Source organism: Patagioenas fasciata, chromosome 5 (assembly GCF_037038585.1).
Source record: "Patagioenas fasciata isolate bPatFas1 chromosome 5, bPatFas1.hap1, whole genome shotgun sequence".
NCBI lineage: Eukaryota > Metazoa > Chordata > Aves > Columbiformes > Columbidae > Patagioenas > Patagioenas fasciata.
The window spans coordinates 53,428,577-53,443,643 of record NC_092524.1 but is presented as its reverse complement, the minus strand read 5'-3'; the positions used below and the strand labels follow the sequence as shown (position 1 = coordinate 53,443,643).

General features: G+C 42.4%; 1 protein-coding gene across 3 annotated transcripts in view; it reads left to right on the top strand.

Moving 5' to 3' along the window:
• The first annotated feature begins 9,645 nt into the window (after positions 1 to 9,645).
• The window catches only part of TTC7B (tetratricopeptide repeat domain 7B), a 145,473-nt gene continuing 140,051 nt past the window's right edge, over positions 9,646 to 15,067 (top strand). For 2 of the 3 annotated variants that reach the window (XM_065839840.2, XM_071809553.1), the window contains exon 1: positions 9,647 to 9,900. In XM_065839840.2, the coding sequence (XP_065695912.1) occupies positions 9,780 to 9,900 (121 nt within the window). In that variant the 5' untranslated portion in view covers positions 9,647 to 9,779. Of the gene's footprint in view, positions 9,901 to 15,067 lie in introns of all 3 variants that reach the window. The other variant, XM_065839842.2, reaches the window with a different exon arrangement.

The following is a 15,067-nucleotide window of genomic DNA, read 5'->3' as shown; positions in this document are numbered from 1 at the left end:
ACTGATGATTTCACGCGTAGAGAAAGAAACACAACATTACTTCCTGTCAGAAAAAAATATTTTTTGCTGTAGTCCCGGTAGAAGAGATAATCTGCAATTTCTGCCTTTGCCTCTAAAGCTGGAAAGGCAACAAATGAATTGGTGACAGATTCTGACATTCTGTTCATTTGCAGTAAGTGGAACAGGGCATGCTGTTTCTTGTGTCGGTGTGGGCAGGGAGGGGGAAGATGCAAAGAAATTGCATAGAATCAGAGAATGTTAGGGATTGGAAGGGACCTTGAAAGATCATCCAGTCCAATCCCCCTGCCGGAGCAGGAACACCCAGATGAGGTTACATGGGAATGTGTCCAGGCAGGTTTTTAATGTCTCCAGAGTAGGAGACTCCACAACCCCCCTGGGCAGCCTGTTCCAGTGCTCTGACACCCTCACTGAGAAGAAGTTTCTTCTCAAATTTAAATGGAACCTCCTGTGTTCCAGTTTATACCCATTGCCTCTTGTCCTATCATTGGTTGTCACCGACAAGAGCCTGGCTCCATCCTCATGACACTCACCCTTTACATATTTATAAACCTCAATGAGGTCACCCCTCAGTCTCCTCTTCTCCAAGCTAAAGAGCCCCATCTCCCTCAGCCTTTCCTCTTAAGGGAGATGCTCCACTTCCTTCATCATCTTTGTTGCCCTGCACTGGACTCTCTCCAGCAGTTCCCTGTCCTTCTCAAACTGAGGAGCCCAGAACTGAACACAATATTCCAGATGTGGTCTCAGCAGGGCAGAGTAGAGGGGGAGGAGAACCCCTCTTGACTTACTAACCACTAATGGCAAGAAGGGAATGCTGAACGCTTTGCCCCGTTGTAATGTGCAGGACATTTGACTTGGACACGGTTGCTTTTCATCTTCAAATCTTTCAGAGAAAAAGCAAACAAACAAAAAACCCCAAACAAACAGAAAAACTATCCACAGTTTCACATGTCAACTTTTTCTTGGAGGGAAATGGTGCCACTATCAAATGTTAAAGGCAGCAGCATGGACATTGATTTCCTTAACTCACTATATACCAGTTTTCAACAGATTACAGTGAAGTTTTGGGTTTTTTTTTCCTGACAAGTAAGCACGTCTCTCAAATTCTTAGTCACGTGAACAAAGTGCAAAACCTTGTGACAGAAGTTTAGCAAAAAGCAAGATAAGTAACTGAAATGATTTGTTTTACCCAGTATCAGAATATTCAGAAAATTAATGAGTATAGGGTTCTGGTTTTGGATATGGAAAAGCACTAGAAGAGAGAATCTTTTTGTGAATGCTGTGGTGGAAGAAATACAAGAAAGCTGTTTTCTGGAAGACTGCTCAGCACTCGTGGAAGATTTGCAGAATGAGATGCCAGCTGAATGCTCCTGTCTCGAACTGCTAAAGCCTAACCATGCTGATCTGGAGGCTGGTAACCCAGCCTGTTGTTGGCCACAAGTTTATGAAAACCTGTTGTTGGGCTTCTGTCTTGGAGGTACTTCCCCTTACCTGCTATAACCACCAGGGAACAAATGGTGTTTGGCAAATCAGGTTCTTCAGCTGTGTTGGAATGATAAATGTAATGAAGGTTTTGATCTTTGGTCAGCTTGTTTTCTTCTCCAGGCCATGGTGTTCAGAAATAGGAAGAGATTTTTTTTGTTGCCCTAAATTGTGTGGTTAACCACCGTGGTGCCTTCAAAGTTAATGCAAAGCAATCTGGAGAAGTACCATGTGTCATTATTAACAAGTCAACCCTGGATTCCCTCAGGAGCGATTTTTGCCAGAGCTGTGCACAGCACAGAGCAGCAGTGTGGGTATTCCCCTTGGATAGCTGGTGACCTGTGTGTCCTTTGTTCCTGGCTGGGAACTCTCTTCACAGAAGAATTAAAACAAAACAAGCCAAACACATAACTGCTAGGCAGATAACACCTGGGTAAAGGCAGTTTCGTAGGTAATAACCGAGGATGTTCGTTGGCTGTTGCATTATGCACAACTTCTATGGCAGTTTGGGAGAAATATCTGAACAAGTCTCTAAAACAGACTTATAGTATTTGAGCTATTGTTGAACTCCAGCCCAGTCAGGAGCTAGGTTTTGGAGAAAAATGTGTGAGTATACCTATATGTTTGAGTCCTATGGTATAATACCATCAGTATACCCAAAGAATCTGACATTCTTCTACCATGCATTTGGGTTAAGTAGGTTAAAGTAAGTTATGCAACTTTTGTTCGTGGTTTTGTTGGTTTGGTTTTTAATTACTATTTATTTTTACTCCCATATTTTATACTTAGTTCTGTTCCTTTCCTGATCTTTCTGTTTATGTTAACCCTCTTGCCTCTTTGATTTCTCTTGTCTTTATGCTTGTCCTGAGAGGCAATGCATGGATCTTTCTGCCCCAAAAAACTGTAGAGTCCAATATCCAATATATAAAAAGAATAAAAATAGTAAGGAAGGTTATGCAACAAACTCTTCCGTTTATCAGAAGTACCTAGCGTGAAATACACTGGTCAATGAATAGATATCTTACTCTTTAGACAACTGTTACATTTGCTAAACAGTATGAATAGCACTCCAAGTACAAAAAGAACAGTTTTAAAAATACTAAAAAAGAAAAGGAATAAAAGTTTGGGGTTTTTTTGGTGTTTGTTTGTTTGTTTTGAGAATGAGTGCAACCCAAAAGGTACAAACTCAATTAGCACCTTCAAACTTGGATCTAAGCATAGGCTGAACAACAGGTGTCTGATCTGCCTGATTTGCCATTTACACTTTGAAGTAGGGTTACATTGGAAGCATGCGGGAGAAATCTGCTTTGTCCTACATATGTGAAGCTTCAGATTATCAAGAGCCTGCACTTGGAGCCAGCAGGGAGCACCACAGGCTGCAAGCTGGCAGTTATTCCCCAGAAACGTTGCTCATGAATCATCTTTGTGAACTGAAGATAGATGAAGCCCAGAGAACAATAGTTCACATCTGTCCCCAACCAATTGTAGTCACAGTAACATTATTGCTTTCTACTTTAGTTTTTATCAAGCAGCTAAAAAAAGCACATATGTTCTGTTGTTACCTGGTCTGTGCTGATAGGTAGAATGCTCGCCAGGACAGTGAAGTAAACTGGAAATGACCCATTCTGTGGTTTCGGGCAAATGCCAGACCTTTCAGAAATGTCTTTGGTCATGTTATTGTATTTTAAATAAACTGCGGCTCAGTCCTAATCTTCCCAGGAAATATCTAGTTGAACTTTTCATAGAAAGGAGCTATGACATAGTGGAGTATGTGAAGAGGAAAAACTTTGATTTCTGAAGAATCTCAAAAGGCACAAGCAGGATTTGTTTTTCTGCCAATGAGAGCAAGTGTTAGGCAATAGAATTCTGAAAGGTTGAGCAGTGCCAGATAGATTAAGTTGCAGTGTGTAAAGCCAACTGAATATTGCAAGAACATAAGAAATGTCCTGCTGAGTCGAGCCAGTGAGGTCAGGAATGCACGCAGCACTCCAGATGCAGGCGCGTTGTGGTTTACAGAACAGCAGAATGATGCTCACTACTTTCTTCTCAGTAGCCTTCCTATTGATGCCTGGTGTTTCACAGGCTACCACTGCACAATGCAGCAAGGATTTTAGGGAAATGTCTGTGATTTCCTATCTGACATCCTGTGTAGAACAGGGTATAAAATGTCCTGTTCCTTGGGCCACATTTTGCCAGTTCTCAGTGCTTCTGCCCATTTGGAGTACAGGTTTCTTGAACTTCGCCCCCGCTGATCTTAGGAGGTTTCCTTCTCCCCTCTCTGCTAAGGACCTTGCTTTTGGAACTTCAGAATATAACCTTGTCTGCACATTCCCAGGTTTTTCTTGTAGGGTCACATCAGGCTAGGTGGACAGAACTCTGCTGCCGTCTTCTGTCTTCCTGTAGTACATCAGCACAAAGCTGGTGTCCTACTAGGTGCCTCTGGCATTCCGTGAGCTATTTGGAGGGATGTGATGAGGAAACCCTTTGGTTTAGGACTGTTGTGTACTAATTCTGGATCTACTGATTTTTAAGACTTCAGTTATTAACATTATTGAAAAAATCTGATTTAAATGCATGATTTCCATTCTTTCCCAACACAGAACAAAAATAGTTGCTGAACACTATTTATATCCCAAACATTTCTCTGACCTCTGGATGGTAAGGAACTGATGAGGTTGCTAAATTTTTTCATTATCTTCATGCTCAGCAACTCATGATCTCTGTGGATTTCTCTATTACATTTTTCTTACCCATTTCTCGTAGTACTAACAACATACAGCAATTTCTGTTAATGTTTTATACTGTAGCCCGCTGGTTTAGAAACTTTCAGAAACTATATGTAGCTTTCGACTCCCTCTGGTGGCCTGACAATGTAGCTGGCAAGATGTTTAACTGCAAATATTGAGGATAACAAGGAAAATACTTGAATGCAGTATGACACTGTCCATGCTTCAAATTCAACCAGCATTGTTTGTCCCAGATACATTTAAATAGCAATGGGGAAACTATTTATGTTTATTAATAATACAAATAATTTTTATTGCCAGTAGGTAGTTAGGAACATTGCGAGAGGGAGGAAAAAGTGAAAATTCAAAGGCTTTTTCTGTGTAATAATTGAATTTATTTAAAGGGGCTGAACTTAGCAACTGAAGAAGAAATGTAACTCAGCTGCTGCACTCTGCTGTGTCAGTAAACTCAATTTGAAGAACACTTGATCTTCATCTTCCCTTAAGTGGTCACAGGAGTGCAGTTTGAAACAGCAGTTATGTGAAGACAGGGATTCCTGTGAAGACAGAAATTGATTTGGGAATAAAACCTAAGTACGATTTTATCCAATAAAGTGATGAAGTCAAGCAATTGTGCTACAGAGAGAAGAGCTGCCACTATTGCTTTGCTAGCTAAAGAGGCTACTCAGATTTAAGAAGAGGCTCATATTTACTAAAATCTAGTTTTCTAGTTTCCTAATGTATTACATGTAGGTATTTTATTTTTACCCTTAAGAAATAGTTAAAAATGGTACATGACTATTTTCTATGGTGAATAGAACAAAACGAACTGAAAAGCAGTGGGTTAATTAAAGTGTACTTGCATCTCTCTAAAAGTAGATAAGTTTGATTTTTTTTTTTGTTGTATTTTGTTTGTTGTTTTGTTTTGTTTTGTTTTGTTGTTATTATTGTTGTTGTTTTTATTGTCGTTTGTTTTAATTCAAAATAGTTCTATTCTGACCACTCATTGCATAAATGAGCCAGAAAAATGGGAAAATGTCTTTGCCACTGATGTTCAATTTGTCGAGGATTTTTTTTTTCCAGTTCAAGAGAGAGATTAAGCTGCAATCTGGATCACATCTAGACTTTTGTTGAATGGTGTCTGTCCATTTTGTTATTGGGCAACGAGAGTGGAGACTCTGCCTGCAATACTACAGGCATCACTGGGTGGAACAACAGTTTGAAATGCAGCAAGAAGGAGGCTTTCTGTGAGCATGACACAATGGAAGACCCAGGATTACACCTTACCTTGGCTCCTCCCTGTACTTAGAAGTAGCCAAAGCATTTATTTTAAATCCTTAGAGGTTTGAACAAGGCTGAAAAGTGTTACGCTGTGTCCTGGTTTTGTTAAACACAAGAGTTCTTCTAAGTTACTGCACTTTTCTGAATTTGGCTGCACGTTTTTCAGACACTCTACATTCCAGAGCTGATAAAGGTAGCAATGGTATGCAGAAGAGGCCCAGGTTTATCCTTATTGCTATGGCAGCCAAGATCACTGAGAAATTTTGCACATCCTGTAAGTGAGAGGGGTGTATTGGCAAGGCAGGGAGGACAGAACAGGTGACTAACATTGATCAGCTAAGTATTCCATCCCATACACGTCATACACCCTATAAAAGTGGGAGATCATGAGAGTCTCATTCTCTTCAACCATGGCTGGCATCTGAAGAGGACCCTGCCTGTTGTGCCTGTGATCTGAGGCCTGGTTCCAGACCCTGCATCCCTGAATCCAGTTCCAGTTCACTGCGGAGTCCAGCCCAGGACTTCCAGGTGCCTGCCCTGCAGCATCATTGCCACTCTGAGCTACCCCAGGAAATTCAAGAGTGGTTTTGTATATTTTGCATTATTTTCTCTATTTATTAGTAGCATTAGTAAAGCTTTTTTAACTTTTCAACTTGTAAGTCTCTCTCCCTTTTCCTCCTATTGCCCTTCCTGGTGGGGAGGGCGGGGGGTTAACAGAGAGCATCTGCCGCAGTTTATTGTCGCCCTGCAGTAAACGGTGACACGCTGGCAAAATAAATGTGAGAAACTGCAAACTACGGTGTTTTTGTTCCCATTTTGCTTCCTGTTAGTTACTACATGTTAATATAAGATAGCAACTTTAGCAGCAATATAGCTTTGTAGAAATACAGTTGTTGAACAAGTAACAATTCAGATATAAATACATTTGTTCAGCCCTTAAGATGAGTGAAGGCCTTTTTTTGATTCTGAGAGGTGACTTTTTTTTGCATGTGTAAATACCTGCGTTTGTAATGCGGAAGATATTTCCAGAAACAGTATGACACGTTTAAAAATGCAGTAGGAAACATTAGCCAAAACAATATGATTTTAATATTTGTCGCAGTTGAGTGATACTCTGTTACCCTTTCATTGGAAACGGTGGTTCCTATTTAGCATGAATGGGCTTGGAAAGGATCTCTTTTGGAGTGAGACTTTTTGCACAATTAGTAATTAAGCTTCAGAGTCAGCCTATCAATAGCAATGATTGTTAGCACTGTCGTTTATTAAAGACTAAGAATTAACTCCAAGAGATTTCATACAATAGTGAAAAATAAGTATTGTTTGTACAGGCATACATTCCTTTTGAAGTATCCATTGTGCTGCCCATTATTTGACAAGTGCAATATGAATTGAATCAGTTTGAAAGTAACAAAGTACGAAATCAAAAGCCCATTGTGAGGAAAAAAAAGAAAATGCTTTCCAGATTCCTAGGTTTTCCTGAATTGTTTTGTGTATGATTTTAACTTTGAAATGGCAGTAAGTGCTTGATGGTTTACAAAATAATGTACATTCAGGGATGTAACTATCTTTAAAAAAATAAACTAATCTGAGTACAAAATCTTGAAATGTTGAAATATTTTGCTAAAGCATATTTCACTTCTTATATGACTGTATTCCTTTCTATGAGGCTGGGGTGGCAGGTTTTATAATGTGGATGTTGTCAAACTGTTGATTTTGTGAATGCTGTTCAGTCTCACTTCCCTTTAAATTGCATTTGGATACTCTCAAAAATGAACCAAGTGTCACTGAAATTATTTTCTTTAACAATTTTTTTATGGTCTGTTCTAATTTTTACAGAGACTACTGGCTTGAGTAGGAATGGGGAGCTCTGCGGTTACCTCGTGTCACCGATGGTGTGATGCTGACTGAAAAAGAAGCCCTTAGATTCCAGTCAAATTTTTGCTTCTGTAATGTTTCTGAGTTGTGCTCTTCACTGTAGAGAAATTACTTCTCATGTTAATGCATTTTGGCCAGAAAATTTTGGCAAGTTGCATTTGAGAAAATGGCAGATGACAGTAGGAATTGAATATCATTGCTTTAAAATACAAATATTTGAATTGCATCTCTAATCACTTGCAATAGAATACATTTAACATCTTAATAGGCTGTCAAATGTTGATTTGAAAGATAAGAAAATGGTAAAATAAGGATTTGTGGTGCAGAAAAGCTTTTTAATATTGCCTTTTTAATTCTATTTTACACTTAGTGGAAATAAAATAAGCACTTTTATACTGTCTTCTGTAACATTGTATTTACGTCATGTAAGCAAAAAATGCTTTATGACATATTTCTCCTTTTTCTTTTGTTACAGTAACAAAACTGCTTTCCACTCCTGCAGTACTCCACTGTGTTTTTTAAACACTGTTATGTTCTGCTACTGTTTCTATTTCACTTTTTAAAATGTGAAATATACTTTGTTTGAAATTGGGCTGTAACCTGAAAGTGCTATAACAGCAACTTCATAAAAAGACAGGATACAGTATCTGAATTCTGTGTTATTGTGCTTTCAATGGCACAATTCGGAATGAAAAGTAAATTGGTTGAAGCACCGAGAGACATCTGACACCTGTCATAGGGTTGCAATGGCTGTGATGGTCCAAGGATAGAAGCAAAACAAGGTTTGTAGGAAGTGGATATTTGTGACATTGAGGATGCAGCTGGGGAACACACGGACAAGCTTTTGGTCACACAGTCCTGGGTCCATTCCAAAACAATTAGCGATTCAATGGCAATTATTGATTTCCCGTATTTAAAAAGGTGCGTCCTTTTTCTGATCTTTCAGTTGATAATCGAAACCAAGCAAAACTTCAGAAAGCACCTGTCCCTGGTATGCGTCACACACACAAACTACAAAATTATTTAGAAATTCTAAACAATGATGACAACTCTACCAATGCCCATGGGCATGTCCTGTTTACATTTACCTAATCTATTTATTTAACAGCATATAAAGGTGACTGGTGATAGTTTTGTTCACCAAGAGTTTGATGATCATAATTCACAAGGTTTGGGGAATAAAATGTATTACTCTTAATAGTTATGAAACAATTATTGACTTGTCTCAGGCCGGTAATGTTACATTTGCCCACATTTGATTTCTAAGTTTGTGATCTTGATGTTTCTGAAGACTAAAATGCACTAGATCCAGAGGATAGCAATGCATGTAACAGCAATAATAATGTCCATTCTATATTTTGAATTTTCAAACCAGCAGACAGATAGTCATCCTCACCAACTCAGCCAAGTATCTCCTGGCCTCACTGATCTCTCCTTTCTGGGGATAAAAAGCAATAATTATACAAGTTTGCACTAATACCCAAGGATGTGAAACAAAACATTCACATTACTTCAATTCATATTATGTCTAATGTAGCAGATTACACTGCATGTCACAAACCCTGTTCTGTCTATGAGCTGTATCCTTATTCTGGGAAAAGTGAATAGCAATATGTGAGATTTTTCTTCAAGTGTGGTCTTGGTCTTTTTGCTATATTTTCCAGTGAAAAATCCTTCCTGGCAGTTGTGTTCTGAGGTGTATATACGTTTGGGGAACTGGTGCATCACATACACATGGTGTAGCATGAAAATTTGAAATTGTTTCAGCTAGTCTTTTTATTCCATCCAAACCCTGGAGTGAGTGTGGATGAGAGATTTCAAAGTGGGGGAAGAGACGAATGTTAGTGGTCAGGAATTAATTATATGTATCACAGACAGGACGATGGTGTATGTTCTTCTTTAGCCTCGGGAGGAATGACATTAGATGAGCTGGTGTTTTTTGTGTTTGGTTTTTTGTTTTTTTTCTCTTCGCCCCGCAGGTGTAACTGGGCAAATCGTTTCGAAGAAGCAGTTCCTGCCGGTGGTCGCAGGAACCCGGCTGTACCGGCCCTTCCAGCAGCGAGGCCACATCATTAGGCAGCTTCCGTCCGTCCGTCCGTCCGTCCCTCCCTGGGTGCCGGAGCAGCCGCGGCAGTGCCCGCCCCCTGCCGGACGGGCCGCGGTTCCCGCGCAGCTCTGGCCCCGCCCCCGCCGCCTGGCCCCGCCCCTCCCCGCGCTGCGCCACCGCTGTCCGGCAGGTGGCGCCGCCGCCGTCGCCGCTCGGCCCCGGCGCGGCGCGGGCCGCAGCCTCGAGTTCCGCCGCTCCGGTCGCCGCTGCTGCCGCCGCCGTCCTTTCCCCGCCTCCTCCGAGTCGCCCCGGCCCCTTCCCCCGCCGGGGCCCATCGGCCCGGCCCGGCCATGGCCACCAAGAAGGCGGGCTCGCGGCTGGAGACGGAGATCGAGCGGTGCCGCTCGGAGTGCCAGTGGGAGCGGATCCCCGAGCTCGTCAAGCAGCTCTCGGCCAAGCTCATCGCTAACGGTGCGGGGCCGGGCGGGAGGCGGCAGGCCGCGGCAGATGGCCTGCGGGGGGCGGCCGGCGGGGCTCCCGGGCGCCGGGTCCGGCAGGTGCAGCCGGGCGGGCCGAGTTGCGGGGCCTGCGAGCCGCCCGGCGGTGCCCGGGGAGGGCGGTGGGGCGCGGGGGCCGCTGGAGGGACGGCCCGGCCGGCGCGGCCCCGCGGAGCGGGAGCCCCGAGGAGGGCGGCGGGAGGCGAGTGCTGGCGAGGGCCTGACCCCGGCGTGTGACCGCCCCGGGAATCGCCCCCAGCCCCGCTGGAGACCCGGGGGGGCCGCGTTTGGTCCGGCCGGCAGCGGGGCCCTATGGATTTACATCCAGAACTGCTGAGCAGTCTGATGGTTTGTCGTGGGTGCTGCAGTTTTGCAGGCAGACGTGCTGACTGTGAGCACGGAGCCCTGAATGTCCTTCTGCCGTCTGTGCGCAGCTGGAGTGCCTGTACGCAGCGTATCGCATGAAGTCGTCTCTCCTTTTACTCCAAAGCACACCTCAGCAACATAGTGCAGCTCCATTTGTTTTCGTAGAAAAACTATGAATGGTTTGCTTCGTCCCTTATTTCTTGTGTGACAAACTTTTAGATGTTTATCTGAAGGAGGTGAAAAGCAGCGCTTCATTCTGAGGTGTAGAGGTGTCTAATGAACAAGGGAGGTGCAGGGAAATTCCTCTCTTTGGCATGGATGCCTTGATTCTGCGTGTGAGAAAGGACATGGGGATAGTGTCTGCCTCTCTGGCCTCACTTGTCGGCTTCATGTGAACCTAAAGATATTTTCAGAGATAAAACAAGTCTGCAGAGACAGACCTTGGGGTGGAGTCATAGGTGATAAGTTAAACAGAGGATGAGGTGTAAGGTTGGTGTCACTGGGAGTGTGTTGCGAAGGCGCTGATGGCTTTGCACATTTAGGCAGAGAAGAAGACTGCATCATTCAGCTTTACAGAAATACAAACAGAAGAGGAAAAGCCTAAATCAAAGTAGAGAGAATTTAAGAATAGATGGATAGGTAGGAGAAAAGCTTACATGTGTTGGTCTTAAGAACAACTGGGTGGTGATCCTGAAACACACTGATATTATACTAACTAAAAATAAACACAAGTGAAAAGGTGGAAGGTATTATGTTTAGTTTAAGGATGTGCTTCATTAAGTTATAGACTGTGGACTAACTAGAGATCAGTTCAAGCAAAGGCAAATGTTTTTTGGCACTCTGGTTGAGAAGAATGATCTTCATAGTTTTAAGATGTACTAAGGTATTTCAGGCAGGTGGGGACGGCTAGGCAGAAGATGTTACTGACAGTTTGACTTAAATTTCTGTGACCTGACTACTTCTTACCTAACTGAAGCATATCAGAGAAAATTATACAGTCTGCATAACTTTACACTTCAGCAGTTTTCCTATTATGGTATCTTCTAGGTTCTGTACCAGTCAAAATACAAATTATTGGAGCATTTCCTGATCTTTAAAACATGAGAAAGTATCAGATGCAGATTTGTCTCTTTCTGACAGCACAGGAATAATTAAATCAGTGGCCACGTCTCCCACGCTCTAGCTAGCTGAGAACATAAACAGTCAGTAAGCTAAGTGATCATAAGGGGCTCTGTTTTTGTAGTGGGGTAATACAGGAAGAGAGTAATTTATATAATGAAATACATGACCCTGGTGGGTTTGTTTTCTAGATCCTGGTGTACCTTAACAGGTTGCAGGCCAAGGTTATCAGCTAGTGAGACTACGAAGAAGAGGCAGTTTGTCTGTTCCACCTGTGAAGATAGATAAGAACTGAAAGGCACTCCGATGTGTATCCCTGTTGTTAGTTAATCTGAAGCAATTAATTTAATAAAAAGTATGCAGAACTTCACAGCTTCCTTCTGTAGTAATGTTCAGTTTTACAAATCAGCTAGGTAATGGATAACAAAAGTTCTGGTTTTTGGTTGAATGTGGAACAATATGTCATAGGAATGATTGAGAAGTGTGAGAGAAGAAAAAAGAGGGGAGAGGATCTCCATTCTATCCATATATTGGTGTGCAGGGAATTAGAGAATTGGCTATGACTTGAATGCTGGAGCATTTTAACTGAGGATAGCAGCATTGCTAGGAATAGGGTTTATTGCTCTTTGAACACAGGTGGGAAGGGATCCTTTAGGGAAGCGCTGTTGTAATCTCTTCAATCTTGCACTATTGCAAAATAATAGATTGTTACTTTACCAGGCCTTAATTATACCTCCTGTTTGGAAGTGGGCACTAGAGAACTTGACAGAAATTTTAATAGACCCAATTATTATTTGGGGTGTCTTGCATTGATATAGTATTTCCTGTTATCAAGTTCCCATCCCTTGAAGCTTGCAACCCAAATTAGATGAAAGAAGAAACAGCAGTAACAGCTACCAGGATGAAGGTCTGTGTGTATGCATAAGGCAATAGTATATACTTGCACAACACTTGAGAGGTGCAGTATTTTAAGTGGACTTGATTATTGTATTGTTTATTCTGTTTTGTTCTGCTAATGGATCCTATTTACTCCCTCACAGAACTAGGAGTCTGTACAACACCTACCACTGGCTCAAATATAAATGACAGTTCATGTCAGATTGTGGATGCACAAAAATGGCAATTACTAGAACCAATTTTCTTTATCTGATGGATTGTATTTGAAAGGCTTTGTGAGCTTGTTGAGCTTTAAGATAAAGAGGGAAGAGAAATGTTGATGGATTGGTCACTGCCTTTGCTATTCTATAAGTAATAGCCACAGTTTGTATTATGGAAAATATGGGCTCTGTGTCAAGCCTGTGACTTGCATTGTTTTTCACAAAATGTGGATAGATGAAAGAAGGGTCTTGAACCTAACTCAGAATTGTTAGGCACTTACCCAGTTTGTATTGCATGTCTTTCCTTCAGAACCAGGACTCAGCAGCAGTAGTAGGATTTATGCCGTGTAACGCAAATCTCCGTTTGATCTCTTGCTTCATCAGCACTCCCATAAAAGATTGGGTCAGAACTGTTGCGTGCAGGTGTGGTGGGTTTGCTTTGGCTGACAGCAAGTGCCCACCCAGCTGGTCAGTCTTTCCCCTTCCTTAATGGGGCAGAAAATAGGATGGAGACAGGGAGATCACTTACTAGTTACTATTGTGGGCAAACCAGGCTTGACTTCGGGAAAGTTAAACTTGTTACCAGTTAAAATAGATTCAGATACTAAGAAACAGAAATACAGACATGAAAGCAACACTCTTCCTCCCCCCTTTCCCAGGCTCAATGTCACTCCTGTGCCCTTCCCCATGCAGTCTGGTGGGCAGAGGGGTCATAGTTGGTGCAAGGTGGCTCCTTTCTGCTGTTCTTTCTTGCATTATTGTTCTGCTCTGGCGTGGGCTCCCTGCTGGCTGCAGTCCTTCAAGAGAAAAATCTGCTCTGGCAAGGGCTGTCCATGTGCTGCAGTTCCTTCAGGGCATATCCACCTGCTCCAGCCTGGGTCCTTCCCAGACTGCGGTGGTGGATATCTGCTCTGGCACCTGGCGCGCTTCCTCCCACTCCTTCTCTGACCTTGCTGTTGCCTTTGCTGTTTCTCACTCCTTTTTGTTCCCTCCTCTTCCTTGTGGTGTTTTCTGCCCTTTCTTAACTCTGCCTTCCTAGAGGTGCTGCCAGCTTCCCTGAGGGGCTCGGCTGGGTCCTGCTGTGGGTCTGTTGGAGCCACCTGGGCCTGGGACAGGGCAGTCCCTGGGCTCTTCCCATAGGGGCCACCCCTGTAGCCCCCACACTTCCAGCACCTTGCCCATTACACCCAGTACAGCAGAATTTACAAAAACTGTAGCAGCTGGCATAGAAAACCTTGTGCTGATCTGAGGTTCACAGAGATATGGTCCTTGGCTAGTCTGTAGGCTCTTTGGTTGCAAGAATGTTGCTGTCCTCAAGTGTTCACATCCTGAGTATCATTTCTCAAATGAAATTGAGACAACCCCAAAGTTCCTAGAATTGAAATCTTAAAGTGGCTTTCAGTACTGAAACTTTATCTGTGTTCCAAACTAGTTTAACTAACTGAAAAAGGTTTCTTCTAAGAAAATAATCGGAACAAATTTTGACTCCATTTGTTGAGTTTTGTCTTAACGTTGCAAGTGAACAGCATGATGGTGAAACATGGTCGTGAGAGTCGGCAAATCTCCAAGTACAAAATTACTTGTTCATGAGTTATTGCAAGAGTTGTTGAGTATCTGAAATTAATGAGAATTTGAAATCCCCTTTATTTTTTTGGTTGTTAAATGCTTTTATTTTTAAAGAGATCTGTAAAGTTGTTCTCAAATATTGAAAAATAAGACTTATGAAATACCAGTGATGATTCTTTTTCAGTAAGTTTATCAAAACATGTCGGTCTTACAGATGACTCATATATTAAAGTGTTCAGGTTTATGAGAATTGTGTTTTGAAACCGCTTTGCAACAGTTCTAATGAGAGTGTTGTGTCATTCGTAGCTCTGGGAATTAGGATTCTCAGGGTGCCTGGAATTTTGTGGTGTTTGAAGGATAATTTTGGAAGCTAGCAATCGCATTTCAAAGGCAATTGCAGGTCTGTCATGAATTTTTGGTGAATCAGTAGCAGCTCAAAGGAAGTGGTTACAATGGACTTCAGTATGAAGGTTGTGTGTACTCGGAGCGCTCTCGGGACATCAGTGCTCTAATGTTTTCTTTCCTCCTTTTGGAAACGCAGTGAGGAAAACTTAGGCCAGTTCAGTGGCAAGTTGAGTGGATAAAATAAAAGATCCATGAATTTCCACAGGTGTTTCCGGCCATTCATTGTTGCTGCAATCAGAACGTGACCTTGCTCAAGTTCAGTGAGACGTATGGCTCTGTCTGGAAAAACACTGAGGAGGTGAATTTTTATAGTTCAAGTGAGGCAGAGTGATGTAGTTGTGTAGAAACCTTAACCGGTGTGAAATATTGCATTACTGTGGGGAAAGGACGCGTGCCCCGGAGGTTCGCGGATCTATACACTACCAAGAGCATTGTGACATTGCCATGAAAATAGAACATTACCTACAGGTATCAAGTTTGCTGACGGAAATACGCCAGCCTTTTAACGCACTGCTTTCTTAGGAATTTAATTTCTTACTGCTATTACTATCTTACTTGTTTCTATGTGTGATCTTTCCTCTGACTGCC